At 44.6% G+C, this 20,661-nt stretch overlaps 1 protein-coding gene and 1 pseudogene across 5 annotated transcripts; one reads left to right on the top strand and one right to left on the bottom strand.

The window, feature by feature from the left end:
- The first annotated feature begins 2,771 nt into the window (after positions 1–2,771).
- LOC137889026 (UDP-N-acetylglucosamine transferase subunit ALG13-like) lies at positions 2,772–16,510 on the top strand. 5 transcript variants are annotated; one of them, XM_068732609.1, is made up of 25 exons: positions 2,772–2,952; positions 5,540–5,623; positions 7,725–7,775; positions 7,966–8,012; positions 8,134–8,206; positions 8,282–8,363; positions 8,464–8,629; positions 8,971–9,034; positions 9,504–9,621; positions 9,762–9,826; positions 10,197–10,297; positions 10,381–10,466; positions 10,984–11,257; positions 11,431–11,535; positions 11,637–11,787; positions 11,946–12,117; positions 12,195–12,230; positions 12,318–12,373; positions 12,481–12,549; positions 13,834–13,951; positions 14,047–14,166; positions 14,292–14,332; positions 14,422–14,536; positions 15,228–15,332; positions 15,759–16,509. In XM_068732609.1, the coding sequence occupies exons 1-25, from the start codon at positions 2,833–2,835 to the stop codon at positions 16,073–16,075; spliced, it is 2,736 nt and encodes a 911-aa protein (XP_068588710.1). In that variant the 5' UTR covers positions 2,772–2,832; the 3' UTR covers positions 16,076–16,509. The 5 variants fall into 5 exon arrangements, with proteins under 5 accessions (XP_068588710.1, XP_068588701.1, XP_068588728.1 ...); XM_068732600.1 differs by having other exon boundaries at positions 11,428–11,535; XM_068732627.1 differs by lacking the exon at positions 7,725–7,775 and having other exon boundaries at positions 11,428–11,535; positions 15,759–16,510.
- Positions 16,511–16,517: 7 nt separating this feature from the next.
- On the bottom strand, positions 16,518–17,724 carry LOC137889049 (protein EOLA1-like; annotated as a pseudogene).
- Between the last annotated feature and the right edge of the window lie 2,937 nt (positions 17,725–20,661).

The raw sequence follows: 20,661 nt of genomic DNA, 5'->3' as shown, positions 1-20,661 counted from the left end.
CAGACAGAGAAAAGAAGAAATTTTAGCAGCAAATACAGAAGTTAAAAAGAAAAAGGTCAATGAAGGAACACCTCTAGATATGGAGTTTACAATACAGGAGCTGAAAACAGCGTTGGAGGGAAGTGGGTATACTGCTCCAGGTCAAGACCAACTATGCTACGCTATGTTTAGACAATTACCAGAAGAAGCCTTGGAAATAATTCTAAAATTATTTAATAAGATTTGGAGGGAAGGTGTAATGCCAAGCAGCTGGAAGAGTGCTTTGATTCTACCTTTTGGTAAACCTGGTAAAGACCTAGCAAATGCTGGCAATTACAGACCAATAGCACTGACATCTCACTTGTGCAAGTGGATGGAAAAGATAGTTACGCGCAGATTAACTTATTTTATAGAACAAAGGGGCTTGCTAAATAAATCTCAGAATGGTTTTCGTAAAGGTAGATCGACACTTGACGCTTTAATAAAAGTCAGTAACGAGGCAGAGAAAGCAATAAGTATGAAGGAGATTATGGCTATAGTTTATTTTGATATAGAGAAAGCATATGACTCCATGTGGAGAGGGTCTACTGATTAAAATGTATAGAATAGGTATTGGTGGAAGGATGTATAACTGGATATTGGATTTCTTGTCAAGTCGATCATTCAAGGTAAAAGTTGGAGATGCTGTTTCAGATGAATTCAATATTGAAAATGGGATCCCTCAAGGTAGTGTTATTAGCCCTATATTATTTAATATTATGATAAATGACATCTTTATGGATATTGACAGAAATATTGGCTCCTTACTCTATGCTGATGATGGAGCGATATGGAAAAGGGGAAAACATATTAGACAAGTGATCAGTAGCATCCAAAAGGCTATATTTAATGTTGAAAAATGGTCATATGACTGGGGGTTTAAGATGCCTGTTGCTAAGTCCTGCTACATGATAATTACCAGAAAGAGAAATATAAACAATACTCATCTTAAATTATATGGACAAAGTATGGAGAGGGTGGCAGAGTTTAAATATTTAGGTTTATGGTTTGATGAAAAATGTTTGTGGAGAACTCATATTAAGCATATCGAAACTAAATGTAAAAAGGTGCTTAATGTTATGAGAGCAGTTTCTGGTCATGAATGGGGAGCAGACAAACGGTCACTAATGGATATCTATAGGGCCATTATACGATCAAGTATAGATTATGGATGTATGGTGTATGGAGCAGCTGCTAAGAGCACATTAGAAAAGTTAGATATAATTCAGTTCAGAGCTCTGAGACTTAGCTTGGGTGCAATTAAATCTACCCCAAACAACGCTCTTCTAGTGGAAGCTGACGAACTGCCATTGAGCTTAAGACGTTCAAAACTAGCTCTGGCATATTGGGTGAAGCTAAAGGGATCAGGAGAGGAACTTCCCACAACTAATGTGCTGTGTGAATGCTGGGAATACACCCGAATTAAAGGCAAAGGGTTTGGTTGGACAGTCAGTGCAATAGCCAAAGAATATGGTTTAAATGGGTTACAGTATGGTCCCAATGCAATGTGGGGAAATGTTCCTCCTTGGATATTACCAGTTCACAATGTAGATTTATCACTCATAGAACAGAGGAACAAATGGATGGAAAGAAACTCCTATGACATTGGACATCAGACTCAAGTATACATCAACAATAATTATTATAACTATCTGCAGATTTATACAGATGGATCTAAAGACAACGGGAATGGACACGTAGGATCAGGGGTTTTCATTCCAGAATTCAGTGTGACCTTATGTAAACGAATTAATGACAGACTGTCTGTGTTCACAGCTGAAATGACTGCAATCATCTTGGGACTGCAATGGGTAGAAGAGGTCAGGCCTGAGAGAGCGCTCATCTGTTCAGATTCTGCTGCAGCTTTAAACAGCCTAAAGTCAAAACAAGCAATAAGAGAGGATTTAGTGATGGAAATATCTCTGATCATGTTGAGACTTCAAAGACTGGGAATAATTGTTAAATTTTGTTGGGTTCCTGCTCATGTAGGAGTGGAGGGCAATGAGAGAGCAGATATGATTGCAAAGAGAGCACTAAAACTAAAAGAAGAGCAAATATTGAATATTCCTTTTGGGAAGGGGGAAGCCAAAGCATTAATAAGAGAGGCAGTACGGGATTTATGGCAGAAGAAGTGGGACAACGACAACAAAGGAAGACATTATTATAACGTTCAAAAATCCATAAATGTGAAGACATACAAAGGGAAGTATAGAAGAGAGGAGGTAATAATATCGAGGTTAAGATTCGGACATACAGGACTTAACTCAACGCTGTATTTAATGGCAAAAAGGGATTCAGATAAGTGTACTGTTTGTAATGTCACTGAAGACGTGGAGCATGTTATCCTAAAATGTCGAAGATACAATTCAGAAAGGAACATCTTGAAGCAAAAAAATTCGTCAATTGGGACGGAGGTGGAGTTTGGAGGGAGTTCTTGTAGTGGACGAAGAATGGCGTGAGTGTTGCAGGGCACTATTGAGATTTCTTAAAGAAACGGGATTAGACCGTAGAATTTAGTTGTTAGCAGGTGTTGATTAGGTAAATATTATTAGTAGTATTATGTATTTATTTATGTGTTTGAATTTAATAATTTTTTTTATTTATTTATTTTTTAAGAACAGTAATGAAACTTTTACTCTGAAACTGCACACTCCGGTACAGTAGGTGGCGGTATGCACCTATTCAAGTTGGTTGCGACCCGCCAATCAAATTTAAAGAAGAAGAAGAAGAAGAAGAAGAAGAAGACGGCAGCGGCTCGTGCAGCGGCGTCTGAAACCGGAGCGAGTGTTTACCGAGTTTACCGTGAGTACCGGGATGCAGAAAGGCCTGAAGAAGTACTTCGTCAGCATGGACGAGTACCTGTGCAGTCTAGGCCTCTACCGGAAGATGGTGGCGCGAGACGCGTCCAGTCTGTTCAGAGCCGTGTCCGAACAGGTGAGTCCGTTTAGGGGGGGGGGGGGTCAGAGCGGCGCTAGCGCGCGCGCGTGCGTGCGTGTGTATACAGTTGTGGTCAAAAGTTTACATACACTTGTAAAGAACATAATGTCATGGCTCTCTTGAGTTTCCCCGTTATTTCTACAACTCTGATTTTTCTCTCATAGAGTGATTGGAACAGATACTTCTTTGTCACAAAAAACATTCATGAAGTTTGGTTCTTTCATGACTTTATTATGGGTTAACAGAAAAAGTGATCAAATCTGCTGGGTCAAAAATATACATACAGCAGTGCTAATATTTGGTTACATGTCCCTTGGCCATTTTCACTTCAATTAGGCGCTTTTGGTAGCCATCCACAAGCTTCTGGCAAGCTTCTCGTTGAATCTTTGACCACTCCTCTTGACAGAATTGGTGCAGTTCAGTTAAATTTGATGGCTTTCTAACATGGACTTGTTTCTTCAGCATTGTCCACATGTTCTCAATGGGATTTTAGGAAGGCCATTCTAAAACCCTAATTCTAGCCTGATTTAGCCATTCCATTACCACTTTTGATGTGCGTTTGGAGTCATTGTCCTGTTGGAACACCCAACTGCGCCCAAGACCCAACCTTCGGGCTGATGATTTTAGGTTATCTTGAAGAATTTGAAGGTAATCCTCCTTCTTCATTATCCCATTTCCTCTCTGTAAAGCACCAGTTCCATTGGCAGCAAAACAGCCCCACAGCATAATACTACCACCACCGTGCTTGACGGTAGGCATGGTGTTCTTGGGGTTAAAGGCCTCACCTTTTCTCCTCCAAACATATTGCTGGGCATTGTGGCCAAACAGCTCGATTTTTGTTTCGTCTGACCACAGAACTTTCCTCCAGAAGGTCTTATCTTTGTCCACGTGATCAGCAGCAAACTTCAGTCGAGCCTTAAGGTGCCGCTTTTGGAGCGAGGGCTTCCTTCTTGCACGGCAGCCTCTCAGTCCATGGAGATGCAAAACACGCTTGACTGTGGACACTGACACCTGTGTTCCAGCAGCTTCTAATTCTTGGCAGATCTGCTTTTTGGTGGTTCTCGGTTGACTCTTCACCCTCCTGACCAATTTTCTCTCAGCAGCAGGTGATAGCTTGCGTTTTCTTCCTGATCATGGCAGTGACAAAACAGTGCCATGCACTTTATACTTACAAACAATTGTTTGCACTGTTGCTCTTGGGACCTGCAGCTGCTTTGAAATGGCTCCAAGTGACTTTCCTGACTTGTTCAAGTCAATGATTCGCTTTTTCAGATCCATGCTGAGCTCCTTTGACTTTCCCATTGTAGCGTTTGTGGGCGTTTGTATCCAATGAGCCCTATTTAAATGGCCTCAGAGAAGTCACCAGCTGTAGTCACTCATAATCACTCACAAGAAGTTAAGAGGCCATGCTATGAAGCTCATTTCATTGACACAACTTTCTAAGTCACCAAAATTGCTAATTCATGTTGCTGTATGTATATTTTTGACCCAGCAGATTTGATCACTTTTTCTGTTAACCCATAATAAAGTCATGAAAGAACCAAACTTCATGAATGTTTTTTGTGACAAAGAAGTATCTGTTCCAATCACTCTATCAGAGAAAAATCAGAGTTGTAGAAATAACTGGAAACTCAAGAGAGCCATGACATTATGTTCTTTACAAGTGTATGTAAACTTTTGACCACAACTGTATATATGTATATATGTATATATATATATATATATATATATATATATATATACACACACACCGTATTTTCCGCACTATAAGGCGCACTTAAAAGCCTTTAATTTTCTCAAAAAACGACAGTGCGCCTTGTAATCCGGAGCGCCTTATATATGGATCAATTGGTTAATTGGTTGATCCATACTGGTTGTACACGGCGCTCTGTCAAAATGTTTCAGTACGACTGGTAAACTACAAAGCCGCACCGCTTGCAGCATTACGGCTACCGTAGTCAGGGGCGTCGCCGAAGTAATAGCGGTAAACACCGGTACTGTGCTTACCGCTTGACTGAGTTTGACTGAATGATTTATCTGACTGTTTTGTTGACATTCCCTTTAGCACAGCTCCATCTAGTGGATGCATAATGCAACCCCAGTCAAACGTTTGACTGTAGTAGCTTCTATTCTATGCGCCTTATAATCCGGTGCGCCCTATATATAAAAACAGTTCTAAAATAGGCCATTCATTGAAGGTGCGCCTTATAATCCGGTGCGCCTTATAGTGCGGAAAATACGGTGTGTATATATATATATGTATATGTATATATGTGTATATGTGTGTGTGTATATATGTATGTATGTATGTATGTATGTATATATATATATATGTGTGTGTGTGTATATGTATGTATGTATGTATGTATGTATGTATGTATGTATATGTGTGTGTGTGTGTGTGTGTGTGTGTGTGTGTGTGTGTGTGTGTGTGTGTGTGTGTGTGTGTGTGTGTGTATATATGTGTGTGTGTGTGTGTGTGTGTGTGTGTGTGTGTTTGTGTGCTACACACCTGTACTACTCAGCACATCTGGTGTCAACTACCTGTGTGTGTGTGTGTGTGTGTGTGTGTGTGTGTGTGTAGTTGTATTACTCTCAGAACTACCATCAGAGGATCCGTCAGGACTGCGCCGACTTCATGAGAGCCAACAGATGCAACTTTGAACCGGTATGTTACATCATTAACTAGCTAGTTAACAGACACTTACTAGTTAATTAACATACACTAACCTGCTGGTAAACAGACACTAACCGGCTAGTTGACAGACACTGACCGGCTAGTGAACAGGCACTGACCGACTGGTGGACAGGCACTGACCGGCTAGTTGACAGGCTAGTGGACAGATACTGACCGGCTAGTGGACAGGCACTGACCGGCTAGTGGACAGGCACTGACCGGCTAGTTGACAGGCTAGTGGACAGATACTGACCGGCTAGTGGACAGGCACTGACCGGCTAGTGGACAGGCACTGACCGGCTAGTTGACAGGCTAGTGGACAGATACTGACCGGCTAGTGGACAGGCACTGACCGGCTAGTTGACAGGCACTGACCGGCTAGTGGACAGGCACTGACCGGCTAGTTGACAGATGTTGACAGGCACTGACCGGCTAGTGGACAGGCATTGACCGGCTAGTGGACAGGCACTGACCGGCTAGTTGACAGGCACTGACCGGCTAGTGGACAGGCACTGACCGGCTAGTTGACAGATGTTGACAGGCACTGACCGGCTAGTGGACAGGCATTGACCGGCTAGTGGACAGGCACTGACCGGCTAGTGGACAGATGTTGACAGGCACTGACCGGCTAGTTGACAGGCACTGACCGGCTAGTTGACAGACACTGACTGGCTAGTGGACAGGCACTGACCGGCTAGTGGACAGATACTGACCGGCTAGTGGACAGGCACTGACCGGCTAGTTGACAGACACTGACCGGTCAGTGGACAGGCATTGACCGGCTAGTGGACAGGCACTGACCGGCTAGTGGACAGATATTGACCGGCTAGTGGACAGGCACTGACCGGCTAATTGACAGACACTGAACGGCTAGTTGACAGACACTGACCGGCTAGTTGACAGGCACTGACCGGCTAGTGGACAGGCACTGACCGGCTAGTTGACAGGCACTGACCGGCTAGTGGACAGATATTGACCGGCTCGTGGACAGGCAAGGCAAGTTTAGTTGTATAGCACATTTCAACAACAAGGTAATTCAAAGTGCTTCACATAAAACCATTAAAAGCATCAAAACACAAGACAAAAGAAAAGATTTAAAAACAATTAAGAACATTCCTAGAAACATTAAAAACAGTCATTAAAACACTAAGACGCAGTTTAAGAAATAAAATACAGTATTAAAATGCAGGAGGGTGATTAATATCCTTGAATCTGGTTCAGTTATTAAAGGCAGCAGCAAACAGAAAAGTCTTCAGTCTGGATCTAAAGGAGCTGAGGGTCTCAGCAGACCTGCAGCTTTCTGGGACTTTGTTCCAGATATGTGGAGTAGAAGAACTGAACGCTGCTTCTCCATGTTTAGTTCTGACTCTGGGAACAGAAAGTAGACCGGTCCCAGACCACCCGAGGGGTCGGGATGGTTCATAAGATAGCAGCAGATCCCTAAACCATTCAGTGCTTTATAAACCAACAGCAGGATTTTAAAGTCAGTTCTTTGTTGGACAGGAAGCCAGTGAAGACCTCAGAACTGGAGTGATGTGATCCACTTTCTTGGTCTTAGTGAGGACTCTGAATCAGCTGCAGCATTCTGATTGACTTTTTACAGAGACCTGTAAACACACCGTTACAGTAGTCCAGTCTACTGAAGATAAATGATGGACACGTTGAGACATAAGTCCTCTAGTCCTTGATATGTTCTTCAGGTGATAGGACGCTGGTTTTGTGATTGTCTTGATGTGGCAGTTCAGGTTGAGGTCTGAATCCATAACTACACCTAGACTTCTGGCTTGGTTTGTGGTTTTTAATGTCAGTGATTGAAGCTTTCAATCGTTCGTCCTCGATACCAAAACCAATTACTTCTGTTTTATCTTTGTTTAATTGAAGAAAATTCTGGCTCATCCAGTTGTTGATTTGTTCAATGCATTTAGCAGCCCCTGTATGGGATTATAGTCGGCTGGTGATATAGTTATGTAGATTTGTGTGTCGTCTGCATAATTATGATAACACACAGACACTGACCGGCTAGTTGACGGGCACTAACCAGTTAGTTAACCTACACTAACCCACTAGTTAACCAGGTTGTTTACTCTTTCAGTTTGTTGAAGGTTCTTTTGAGAAATATCTGGAGCGTCTGGAGGACCCTAAGGTGAGTGTGTGTGTGTGTGTGTGTGTGTGTGTGTGTGTGTGTGTGTGTGAGACAGACAGGCGGGGTGTGTATGTGTAACAAGCGGTGTGTGTGTGTGTGTGTGTGTGTGTGTGTGTGTGTGTGTATAACAGGCGGGGTGTGTATGTGTAACAAGCGGTGTGTGTGTGTAACAGGTGGGGTGTGTTTTCAGGAGACAGTGGGTCAGGTGGAGATCAAGGCTCTGTCTCAGTTCTACAGGTGAGAAACACTCAGGTACACATGATCAAGTCTTTCATTGACTACAGACAGTGACTACAGACTTTTGTACTGCAGACTGCAGACATGTGCAGTCTGTAGTACAAATGTGTTTTGTGTGCAGCCGTTGTTTCCTGATCTACCGTTACCCGGGGAAACCAGCCACGGTGATCTCAGAGGACGACTTTGTTGACAAGGTGAAGAAGTTTGTGTCGTTTATTGTATAAAAATCATCTCTCAGTATTTTCTACAATTGTTACTTTGTTGCCTAGGTGACGCTGTGTTGCTCCATCAACGGTCACTATGACATCGTTTACCCGAGGACTTACCCCGTCTCTGCTGCCCTCTGTCAGTGTGAGTACTGGTCACTGATTGGTGGCTCGGAGTGAGTGACAGCTTTAAAGGGACAGTACAACATTTGTGTGTGTGTGTGTGTGTGTGTGTGTGTGTGTAGCTCTTTTCTATGAGCTGCTCTACACTCAGGTGTTTGGGTTTGAGGAGGCGGAGCTCTGTCAGGCTATGGAGGCCTTCAGGGTCGGAGGTCGTCGCTATAGAAACAGCCCATCAGTGTGTAGTGACGTCGACTTTGGGTATGACACACCTGAGGACCGATGTCACAGGTACGCACACAAACATACACATAGATGATGTCATGAAACAACATTCACCCAAACTTTAGTCCTGCAGCAAAAACATTTAACAAAAAAGCAGTTTGAGTCAAAATTGTATAAATGTGTTGTAGATCATTATAACTGACAATATAATAAGATACTCTTCATCATCACTTCCTCTTTGTTCTCTGTGTTTACTGAGTCACTCTTCATTGTCACTTCCTGTTTGTTCTGTGTTTACCGAGTCACTCTTCATCGTCACTTCCTGTTTGTTCTCTGTGTTTTGATGGCTGCTCACCTGTACTGTGACATCATGTTGTACTCAGGTGTGTGTTTGTTTTGCTCCACAGGGAGGAGGCGGAGTCGGCTGGAGCTGCAGACGATAAACTGCGCACCGTGACAGCCGAGACAAAGGTGAGGGGCCGACTCGTCATGATGTCATGTGACCATATCAGGGTGTTTTGTGGTGGTTAATGAAGAGTACTCAAGTTCTTTTCTATTTTGTTTTCCACTGCAGATAGCCGCCTCTAAATCCTGACTGAAAATCAAATTGTCTAATAAACTATAGTTGTAGTGTAAAAGATTGTTACATGTTCTATTTCAAAGCCAGAATAACGTGTCGCTTTAAAACAGCGAGAGGGTTCATGTTCACTCTTACAAGAAGCCAGTCAAATCTAATAATGAGATAAAGTACTAAAGCTATCATTATCAACGTCCACGTGAATATTAAGATCACCTACAATAAGTACTTTATCTGTTTTAAGGACTAAACTTGATAAGAACTCTGGACCTGAGACGCGGTACAAGATAAATATATAGAAGTGTTTTATTATACAATCCTAAAAGCTGCATTCATCCTGACCCGTTGTTTTTAATTGGTCAGCCTCCTGCTGAAGCCCCGCCCCCTTCCAGACTGTCTCTTCCTTATAAGGTCATGAAGTCTCTGGATGGAGAAGCATACAGAAACCTGGAGTTTGACGTGTGGCAGGACACCTGTAAAGGTACGAGTCCTGGAGAGGAACCTTTTTAAAACCTCAAAACATTCATATTGTATATATAATTTAGTTTTAAATATGAGCTCATATGTACTCACAATGATGGTTTCTAACATATGAATCAATAATCAATGTTTATCTGACAGAGATGCAGAAGACGGACTACGTGGTGTTTGCAGGGAGGCAGTACTTCCTGGGAGACAAGTGTCAGGTAACATTAATACTGGAACCACTATATCCAAATACTGCTTCAGGATCAGTACTGCTGGTAGTACAGCAGTAGAGTAGTTCTCTAAAGGATTCAATGTATCTCGTATCTTTTGTACTTGTAATTCTTTAAAGGATTCGATGTGTCTCGTGTCTTTTGTACATGTAGTTCTCTAAAGGATTCATGTGTCTTTTGTGCTTGTAGTCTTTCTACTTGTGTTTCACCTGCTTTTGAAACCTCCCTCAAGGAGTTGCATCGACCAATTGGCTTGATCGAGGTCAACATGATGGTTGTCATGTGGACGTCTCTGGGACGTTGTCCTCCTGTAAGACAGCCTCAGGTGTCTCCATAGTTCCATCTGTGTCTGTCTCAGGTGCGTCTGGAGCCAAAGGGGAAGTACTACAATGCCTTCATCCAGGAAGTAGAAACACACCCATCAGCTGTCACTGTCTTCATCGAGGAGCTGGGAGAAAAGTAACACACAACCTGACTGAAACTGACTTGAGCTGAGAACCACAAAGACGTCTTTCATGTCCACATGTCCTTCTCTGTCTCAGACAACTGGTTCCTCTAACGGATCTGAAACCAGTCAATCCAGTTCCAGCCTGGAACGTTGCTGCTCCCACCAGAAAGGGAGACCTGGGTTCGTTCACTATGAGGTCCACTTTGTCCCCTCTCCAGATGTTTGGTCTAATACCTCATGTCTCTACTGACTCCATGTTTCTACTGTCTCTATTGTCTTCATGTCTCTACTGACTCCATGTCGTCTTGTCTCCATGTCACCTCGTCGCCTTGTCTCCGTGTTGCCATGTCGCCTTGTCGCCATGTCTCGCAATGTGTTGCCATGTCTCGTTATGTATCGCCATGTCTCGTTATGTGTCGCCATGTCTCGTTATGTGTCGCCATGTCTCGCTATGCGTCGCCATGTCTCACAATGTGTCTCGCCATGTGTCACCATGTGTCGCCATGGCTCGTTATGTCTCCTTGTCCTCATGTCTCACTGTCGCCTTGACTATATGTCTCGGTATATCGTTATGTCTCGTTGTGTCTCGTTATGTATTGCCATGTCTCGTTATGTCGTTATGTCTCGTTATGTGTCGCCATGTCTCGTTATGTCTCCATGTCTTCTTGTCTCACTGTCTCCATGTTTCTTCTGCCAGACACGGACCCTCGTGGTCAGCGACATCATCACCGTCATCGCTACTTCAGGAAGTCTCGTGGCAGCAACGGGTTGAAGGGGGCGGAGCTTCTAATGCCGCCGCCGTCCTACGGAGGCCCGGCTCCCTCCGCCCTGCCCCCCCGCTTCCAGCCAGCGGGCCACCCCCGCCCGCCCCCACCCCTGTCACCGGGAGCCATGACCTACGACCCCTACGCCCCCCCACACCACCACCACCACCATCCCTCAGCCAGACCTCCTCGCTACGGAGCCTCCAGGTGGGACTCAAGCAGACCAACACCTGAGTGTCACCTGTAGGTCACAAACATGTCTGAGGAACTCCGCTCTCTCTCTGTGTGTGTGTGTGTGTGTGTGTGTGTGTGTGTGTGTGTGTGCGTGCGTGCGTGCGTGCGTGCGTGCGTGTGTGTGTGTCATGGATTCCGGTCAGAAGCTCCACCCGTTTCCTGAACCGTCACTTGATTGGTCCTCAGTTGACCTATTACCACCCTGGCAGGAGATATTACCATGACTACGAGAGCTATGCCTTCAGGTCACGGTAAACATCACATGACACATGGTGACCATGACTTTGTGGTAGTCTAACAGGACTACCACAAAGACAAACTTTTGTTGTTAACGTCGTTTGTTGTTGTTCAGTCGCAGTCGCCGTCAGCTGGCGGCAGCCATGAATAAAGACGGTCAGTTTGGTTTCCCCCCGGAGGTCGAGGAGGAGGAGCCGTCCGACCTGGACGCGACCATCACCTTCTACCAGCTGGACGACGCCGACGGTGTCTTCCCTCCACTGGCCGTGAGGAAAATACCTTGTCGTCGTATCTTCATGTCTCCTTGTCGTCGTGTCTTCATGTTTCCATGTCTCCTTGTCGTCTCATCCTCATGTCTCCTCGTTGTCATGTCTCCTTGGCGTCATGTGACTGTGTAATATAATGTGGCTCCTCCCCTTCTCAGGGCCCCACTGTGGCCCCTCCTCCATCCATGGGAGCTCCGCCCCCTCCCACTGGCTCCTCCTACAGAGTTCAGAGAGGCTCGGGGCCCCTCCCCCCCGCTCCTCCTCCAGGGAGCACCCCCGTCTGTTCATCAGAGGAGGACCAGGAGGACACCAGTACTTTGGAGGACCAGGGTAAGTCCTCTTTTATTGTGGAGGAGTCAGCAGGAAGTTGTTCCATGTAATCTGATTACTGTGTGTGTTTCTGTCAGTCGAGTACACTGACGATTACATCTACATCACTCAGGGTGAGTAAAGTTTACCTGGAAGTCTTCACTAAGGGACAAGGTCACAAGAAAAAGATGTGATGCAGTCTGAATGTGACCTGTTTTCAGATCAGAACTACCAGACCTCAGGTGTTTACTCTGCTGCTGAGCCCTCCACCAACCAGGTAACACACCTGACCTCAGACCTGCTGGATGTTTTCATACTGGGTTTGTGTTGTGGCATCTCAAATCTACAAATGAGACAAAACATGTTTTTCTCTTATTTTGAAAGGACGACCAGGAAAGAGGAACTGCTGACTCTCCACCGAGACCAGAGATGAACTACAGCTACACACAGCAGGTACACACCATGTTTACACATGTTGCCCTCGCCTACGTCTCACTTATGTCCCCTCGCCTACGTCCCCTCGCCAACGTCCCCTCGCCAACGTCCCTTTGCCTACGTCCCCTCGCCAACGTCCCCTCGCCTACGTCCCCTCGCCAACATCCCTTTGCCAACATCCCTTTACCTACGTCTAGGGATGCACCGATCCACGTTTTTCACTTCCGATACCGATACAGATATCTGAGGTTTAGTATCGGCCGATACCGATCTAATAGAGAAAAACAGTGCTGAATTGATTTAAAAAACGCAGCCGACGCTACGCGCCCCCAGATTGTCCATCGCTTTTCTCATGTTGCTGGCGTTGTCCCTCAGAATCACGTGGATTTTGCTCAACTGAATTTGCCACTTGTCAAACATTTCCTTCAGGCTAGCTGCTATCGCTTCGCTGGTGTGCGACCCACGAAAGTTTGTTGCATTTAATATTGCACTGTGTGGCACAAAAGTTTCATCCAGCCAGTGTGCTGTTAAACTTAAAAGTGACACAGGGGAAACGTCGGAGCTCCAGATGTCTGTCGTGAAACTTATCGATTTGACATCTTTTATCTCCTTCAATATGTGTTTGCACACTTTACCGTGCAGTTCAGGTAGCGCCGTCTCCGACAAATATTTTCGGCTTACCATGTCGTAGCGTGGTTCCAGGTGGTTAACTAGCAGCCGGAATCCCTTATCCCCGACAACTGAGAACGGCTGCCCGGTTCCAGATGGCTGATCCTTTAGCTCGCTCCATTTTGAAAACAATCTATGCGGCCAGTTCGCTAGCGCATGACGTTACGCAGAGCACAACGCATATAATTGGACTGAATAGATTTGCCTTTATGGATCGGTCACATTGTCACCGATACCCGATCTAGAATTTTTTCCTATATCGGGACCGATACAGATATTGATATCGGATCGGTGCATCTCTACCTACGTCCCCTTGCCTACGTCCCCTCGCCAACGTCCCCTCACCAACGTCCCTTTGCCTATGTCCCTTTGCCTACGTCCCCTCGCCAACGTCCCCTCGCCAACGTCCCCTCGCCTCGACTGCGTCCCGTGATCCTCTTCCTCACCCCCCTCTCACCATCGTTGTCAACATTGTCACTCGGCCGACGCATCTGATCTTCTCTTCACTTAAAACACGACGATAGCCGACTGAACTTCCTGAAATGGTTTGATTCTGAACTAATCCCTGTGTGTGTGTGTGTGTGTGTGTGTGTGTGTGTGTGTGTGTGTGTGTGTGTGTGTGTGTTTTTTCAGGTAGTGAAACCATTAGTCATTTGCTCTTCACCCTCCTCTTCCTCCTCCTCACCCTCTTCTCCATCATCACGTGTACCTGCAACTGCCCACCTGCCGGCAGGCACACAGACACGCTCAGGTACACACACACACACACACACACACACACACACACACACACACACACAGCAATACAACAAATGTGATTGTGTTTTGTTTTTTTTCTGTTCTTAGTTGCCATGGCGATTCCAGCCTCTTCTCCTTGGTTGGTTAATGAGTTAGGTGAGCCTGTCTGCACCAAGGTAGCTCCGCCCCCTTACTCCTATGACCCTAATGGCAACGATTTACCCCGAGGTCAGAGGTCAACCAACATAAACAACACACTGTGTCACTTTTTGTTGCAGCTTGTCGTCTCACTTCCTGGCTTGTGTGTGTGTGTGTGTGTGTGTGTGTGTGTGTGTGTGTGTGTGTGTGTATAGACTGCAGAGTTCTCCAGTATTACTTCAACTTAGGAGTCCAGGTAAGAGAATAACTAACTCTGCGCGGCCCCCCCCCCCTTAACTATTTACTAACTAACCCCCCCCCCCCCCCCCCCCTCCTCCTCTACAGTGGTACCATCAGAGCTGTTGGCAGCAGCAGCAGGCGTACCCCGCCACCTCGCCGGAGGCCTCCTACTCCTACCAGCACTACACCCCCTACCTGAACCAGGAGCCCCCCCTGCATGGTAAGACCTACTCACTCTCTGATTGGCTGCTGGGTGAGAGAGAGCTGTCAGTTCATTGGTGGAGGTGTGACCACCAATCAGCAGCATCCTCAGCTCTTATTGTCAAATGTCAAACTGACACTTTTTACTGTACTTAATTAATGAGTGAGTTAATGCGTTAGTTTGAGTGAGTTAATGAGTTGGTTTGAGTGAGTTAATGAGTTGGTTTGAGTGAGTTAATGCGTTAGTTTGAGTGAGTTAATGAGTTGGTTTGAGTGAGTTAATGAGTTGGTTTGAGTGAGTTAATGAGTTAGTTTGAGTTGGTTCATGAGTTGGTTCAGTGGGAGCTGCGTTCACATGCTCTGACTGTATGAAGACAGAAGAACACATGTTGCTGAAACGTGTGGAACATTGTATTCATGTTGCACAGCAGTGGAAGGTTTAAATACAGTCACACACTGAGCACAGATAGTAGAAATATAACCGTGTGAAGAATACTGCTGTTAACAAGAACCTGATCTGTTTAAAGTGATTCAAACCAAATGTTATTGTACTTCTGTTCATATAGCAGTACTTTAAAATACAAGTGAGTAATACACTACTTTTAATTCATTATTGAACTTTGTGCACAACAGTGAGATTAATCAAGATTAAACATTGTAATCGTTGCCCAGCACTAATTATTATATACATTATACTTCTGCCCCCCCAGCCATCCCTCCTTTGTACCCTGAAACAGGAGGACTCCATCAACCCCCCTCCTATTACCCAGAATCCACCAGGGCAGGAGACGGACAGACTGACGGACACAGCGGCGGTCTGTACTCTGTTGTGTCATATAGTGAAGATGTGTGTGTGTATATGTGTATTTGTGTGCGTATATATGTGTGTGTGTGTGTGTGTGTGTGTGTGTGTGTGTGTGTATATATATATATATATCTCTCTTCTTCCTTCTCAAAACCTGCTGCCTACATTACCCACAATGCACCTCTCCCTGCTGACAGCAGTGTGGTAGGTTGTATTGTTATACAAATAAGCTTTGATATTATTATGGTCATTATTGGTTAATATTAATCGTATTATTAATAACAAAGATTATGATGATTATCAATCACACAAGAAGTTTTTAGATTAAACATGAGGTCATCGATGACCACGCCTTGTGATGAGGACTCATCTCTGACTCGACTGACATCACTGGAGGCTCCTCTGATCTAATGTGATCTGTTGTCTCCTCCATCAGGCCCCGCCCCCTCAGGAGAAGGCTCCTCCTCATCGACTAGCCCCGCTCCTCCAGGCACCGCCCCCTCTCTCCTGTACCAGGATCAGACGCCCCTCCCCTCTCCGTCGCTGCTGCACCTGCCGTACAAAACTTCGCCCCCCGCCACTTACCTGCCCTCGGCCCCTCCCCCTCACCTCACCCATCACTCCTCCTACTGCCTCCCCCCCTCCGCCCACTGGGGGGCGCTGCAGACTGGAGGCCACGCACAGCGGGTCTACTGCCCCGCCCCTAACTCCGCCCACATGGTCGGTTACATCACAGCGCCGCCCCCCCACTAAGTTCCCCCCCCCATCTAACATTTGTGTTCAATGAACAGGGCTAGCAGCTAACAAGTCAGCAGGAAAACCTTGTTTATCAAACAATAAAATAATAATAAAGAGCCAAGAAGACCAAAACAAAGTAAACATTTTAATGTTGAATAGACGTTTTAAAAATCTAAATTGAACTGTAGTTTTCCTGTGTTAGCTTCACATGCTAAATGTTAGCTGGTGGCTAAGTGAATTCGAAGTGAATCACTTCCTGTTCAAAAGGTTCGTTATTTTTTTTTTTTAGAGAACCTACAACAACGTCAAGAGTTCTCATGTTTTGTCAGCCAGCCAATCAGAGAAGAGAGGGGGCGTGGCCAGTCCCTGTTTATTGATGAGGGATCTATTTGTGTTGAGTTTGTTTGTTTTTGTTTTTTGTTTTAATAAAGTTTGTGTTTCACCAGCAGATGATGATGCTTCCTGTCGGGTCACATGACCGTTCTCATGTCTTCACGTGCTAACAGGCTAGCATCCTCAGTTTATTTGGATTTAAACGCGTGTCTCGTTGTTGTCAAGGTAACAGCTCGGGGGGGATCTCCACAGTCCAGAGGTCCCGACCCCCCCGGGTCCTCAGAGGCCCCCTGAGCCAGCGGGGGTTGGACAGGTGAGTCAGGTGTTTCTCCTGTAGACCAATCAGAACAGCCGACCGCTCCAGATGCCGTAGCTCCTCCTCCTCCTGCAGGGAGGTGGGGCACAGCCAGGTCCCGCCCACATCCACCAATCCTTAAAAAAAGAGGTAGTCGTCACAGGTGAGGTGATGATGCCTTCAGGGACGACTCGTAAACACAGACTGACGTCACATTCTATGGAAGCCCATTCCACCAGAAACAAAACTAAAAACACAAAAAATCTCACAAAAAATCTCACAGTTAAGACTTTAAATCTCAGTTAAGACTTTAAATCTCATAGTTTCTCTTTAGTTCTTGTATTTTTTTTAATGTAAATTTTATTTTTACTAACAGTAATGGGTTTCCATACACGTCCCACCTGCCACCACGCCGCGGCCGAACCTCTCTCCGGAGTCCAGGAGCGCTCGTATCTGGACCCGGTTCATCCCCAGCGGGCCGCTCAGCACCGCCCTCCAGTCCTCATCCTGGTCCCAGTCCCGCTAGGCGATGTGGACCGCCAGGGTCTGGTTCTCCAGCGGGGCCAGCAGGGGCCTCCAGCGGCTCTCCACCGTCTTCAGCCCGTCCAGAACCAGACCTGCGTACGGCTGCCGGAACGACAAGCACCGCACCTGGAGCGACATGTCTGCAAAACAAGCGCACCTTTAACAAATCACGATGTTAATACGTTTAATTCTTTCATTAATATAAATGTTTGACCGTTATTACAGTAACACATTCACTGTGATCATGTATTCTTTAATGAATTAGTGTTTGGTTCTAGACAGAGGAACACTAAAGGAGCAGCTCTCTGAATGGAGTCTGGTAGAACGTTAGAACACGGTACTAAAGGAGCAACTGTCCGGAGAGAGAAACGGTCCGTTAATGTTCATCGTTACCGGTCAGTAAAGTATTCACGTCTCTCTTCTGTTGTTCCCGCTGCTTTCACTCACTTCCGGTCCGAGTGAGTTTCTTCTTCACGTTAAACAATGCGCAGCTCTGCTGCCCTCCACAGGTGTGTGTGTGTGTGTGTGTGTGTGTGTGTGTGTGTGTGTGTGTGTGTGTGTGTGTGTGTGCGCGTGTGGATTCCATAGACAGTTGTGTGTGACAATATTTCCTATAATTTTGGCCATAAATGGTGAATAGAGAGTATAAACTGTGACTGGAGCAATTTGTTTGTAAAAGTCACAGAATATTTTCCTGCTCTGCTCCACTCTGACCGTGATGTCATCACTCTAACAAGTGAATGGGGCGATTTTGCTCCGTTCGTGATTTTTGGGAAAATGGGAAAATTGATTTTACACAAATCAAGACACAAACATTCTTCTCCCACATTCCCCCTTGAGTGACTCGAGTCACTCGTACTACAAAAACGTTAGAACCTCCCGCTGGTCTTCAGGTCCATGTACTTTTGTTTCTTCTATGTTTAAATTTTCATTGGTCGGTTATCTAACATAAAGAGCTTATGCATATGTTTGTGGACCGTCTACTGTCCTAAGTTTGTCATGTTTTCTCTGTAATATTTCACTGTATTGTTACTGAATCAGTTACCTAGTTAACATACTAAGTTTACTTTCTCTTCTCTTTTAACCTCTAGCTGTGGTTCTAGACTCTTTTAGACTGGGATCAGGATTAAGGGATACAAGTTATATCTAAAAGAACAACAGTTCCCCTCTTCGGCCATTCAAGTATTTAAAATGTATCAAAACAACACATATCACCCAGAATGGTTTATTATGCACATCATTAATCGATGTTGTAGCTATCAGTGGAATGTTAACTTCAACATGTTGAAATAAATCTCCTGAGATGAGATGAGACGCCTTCATCTCTGGTTAACTGTATAATGAGACAAGTCAGTGAGGTTCATAACAAACAATAAGCAAACAAACAATTTGTAAGAAATGACATCATCTAAGTATTTATATTACATTACATTACAGTCATTTAGCAGACGCTTTTATCCAAAGCGACTTACAATAAGTGCATCAACATTGGTAATCAAAAGAACTATCACCAGAAGTCATAAGTACATTTCCTTTAAACAAGCATCTAAGAGCATGAAGCAGAGCATAACTCAGAGCCAAAGTACAGAAACAAGAAAAACAGTTAGTGCTATAAGTAATACAAATACAATTAAAGCTGCAAGCAGCATTGATCGGGCCCTCGCAACTTCACGCACGTCGAGGGTACTGGCAGGACTCTGCTTGACGTGGCCATACATTTCTGTGACCGTCATACACTGCGTGCACTAGTTAAATGATTTTTCCTGCGTCGACCTGCAGCGTAGCAAGATCATGTTGCCAGGTCTTAAGCCTCAAATGTTTTAAGTGTACCTCCAATACAATCATAGATGTAAGCCTGTTAAGATCTTTAAGAAAATGAATGTGCATGAATGCACTTCAATGTTTGAAATATAACAGACTGTCAGTTTACTGTGACGAAGTTCAACTCCCTACAGTGTCCTACTGATTGTATTTGGACTTACATAAAGTTAACAGAACAGCAGTGTCATTTGTTTTTACTTGAACACTTTAATTTGACACTGTTTTCATTTTAAGCTCTTCTGTAAATTTAGATTGTAGTGTGAAGCATTCATTGTAACATTTAACCTGATTCTCATGTAAAAGCTCTAGACAGATCATTTATACTAATGCCCACTGACATGGTTTGAAAAACACTGTTGATTAACTTTTGTTCTCCAAGCATCTTAGTTTGCACATATTTAGATCAGAGAAGTCTTTTTCTCATGGTGTGCCCACAAACCCTGTTTGGGCCGTTGTTATTATAGAATTCTGTTTACGTCGGTGGTTGCCAGTAGGTGGCGCTATGACTATGAGTTAATATTGGCATGCAGATGTCCTAAAATCACGACACGAATCATGTAAAATTGCCGCGACACCAAGTCCATGTTATCCGATGAAACATCAAGCTTTTAGTAACTTTTAATCGTTAAGGTCTTTAGGTTGTTCTGACCAAATTCTAAGCTGATCGGATTATTTCCCTAGGAGGAGTTCGTAGTGCAGCACCTGGAAAAGGAAATAAAACCACAAGAAATTCATACAAAATTCAAATTGGCTGACTTCCGGTTGGGTTTAGAGCATGGACCCCTAAGACTTTTTTTTAAGTTTACATGTGATACACCTGCTTACTTAATTTCATACATCTAGGTGAAACGTACTGCGAGGGCTGCATCGTCGAAATATTGTAGGGGGTGCTATCGAGCCGATTTGCCACTCTGAAGCATTAAAATCACATCAGATAACTACATTCAGGATTTTAAATGTGTGTGACAAGTTTGATTTTGTTTTGAGTATTTTTAGCCCCTCAAAAACACCTTTGTTTTTCATGGCGAGGAATGCATCGCCACGGCAACAGCATTTCACGAAACAACAAGCTTTGAGTAACTTTTAATCACAAAGGTCTTTAGATTGTTCTGACCAAATTCTAAGTTGATCTGATTAGTTCCCTGGAAGGAGTTCGTTAAAGTAGAGCGCCTGGAAATTGAAAAAACGACACTGGAAATTCAGACTAAATTCAAAATGGCTGACTTCCGGTTGGGTTTAGGGCATGGCCCCAAGAGACTTTTATTTAAGTCCACATGTGATACATGTGCCTACCAAATTTTGTTAATCTCTGTGAAACGTACTGCGAGGGCTGCTTCGTCGAAATTTTGTAGGGGGCGCTATTGAGCCGATTTAACACTCTGATTGAATAAAATCATATTATAGAACTACATTTTGGCCTTGTGATGGGTGTGTCAAGTTTGCCTGTGTTTCGAGCTTCTTTAACCTCTCCAAATGACCATTGTTTTTCACGGCGAAGACTGCATTACCACGGCAACGGCGTTCGACGAAACATCAAAAGCTTAGAGAACTGGCATTATGAACTTCTTACATTTGTGTGGAACAAATTTGATGTTGATCTGATTTTCCAACTAAGAGAAACAAGCCA

Source organism: Cebidichthys violaceus, unplaced genomic scaffold, assembly GCF_023349555.1.
Source record: "Cebidichthys violaceus isolate CVI_PGR_0920_01 unplaced genomic scaffold, fCebVio1.0.p SCAF_107, whole genome shotgun sequence".
NCBI lineage: Eukaryota > Metazoa > Chordata > Actinopteri > Perciformes > Stichaeidae > Cebidichthys > Cebidichthys violaceus.
This window is presented reverse-complemented; position numbering and strand designations above follow the sequence as displayed.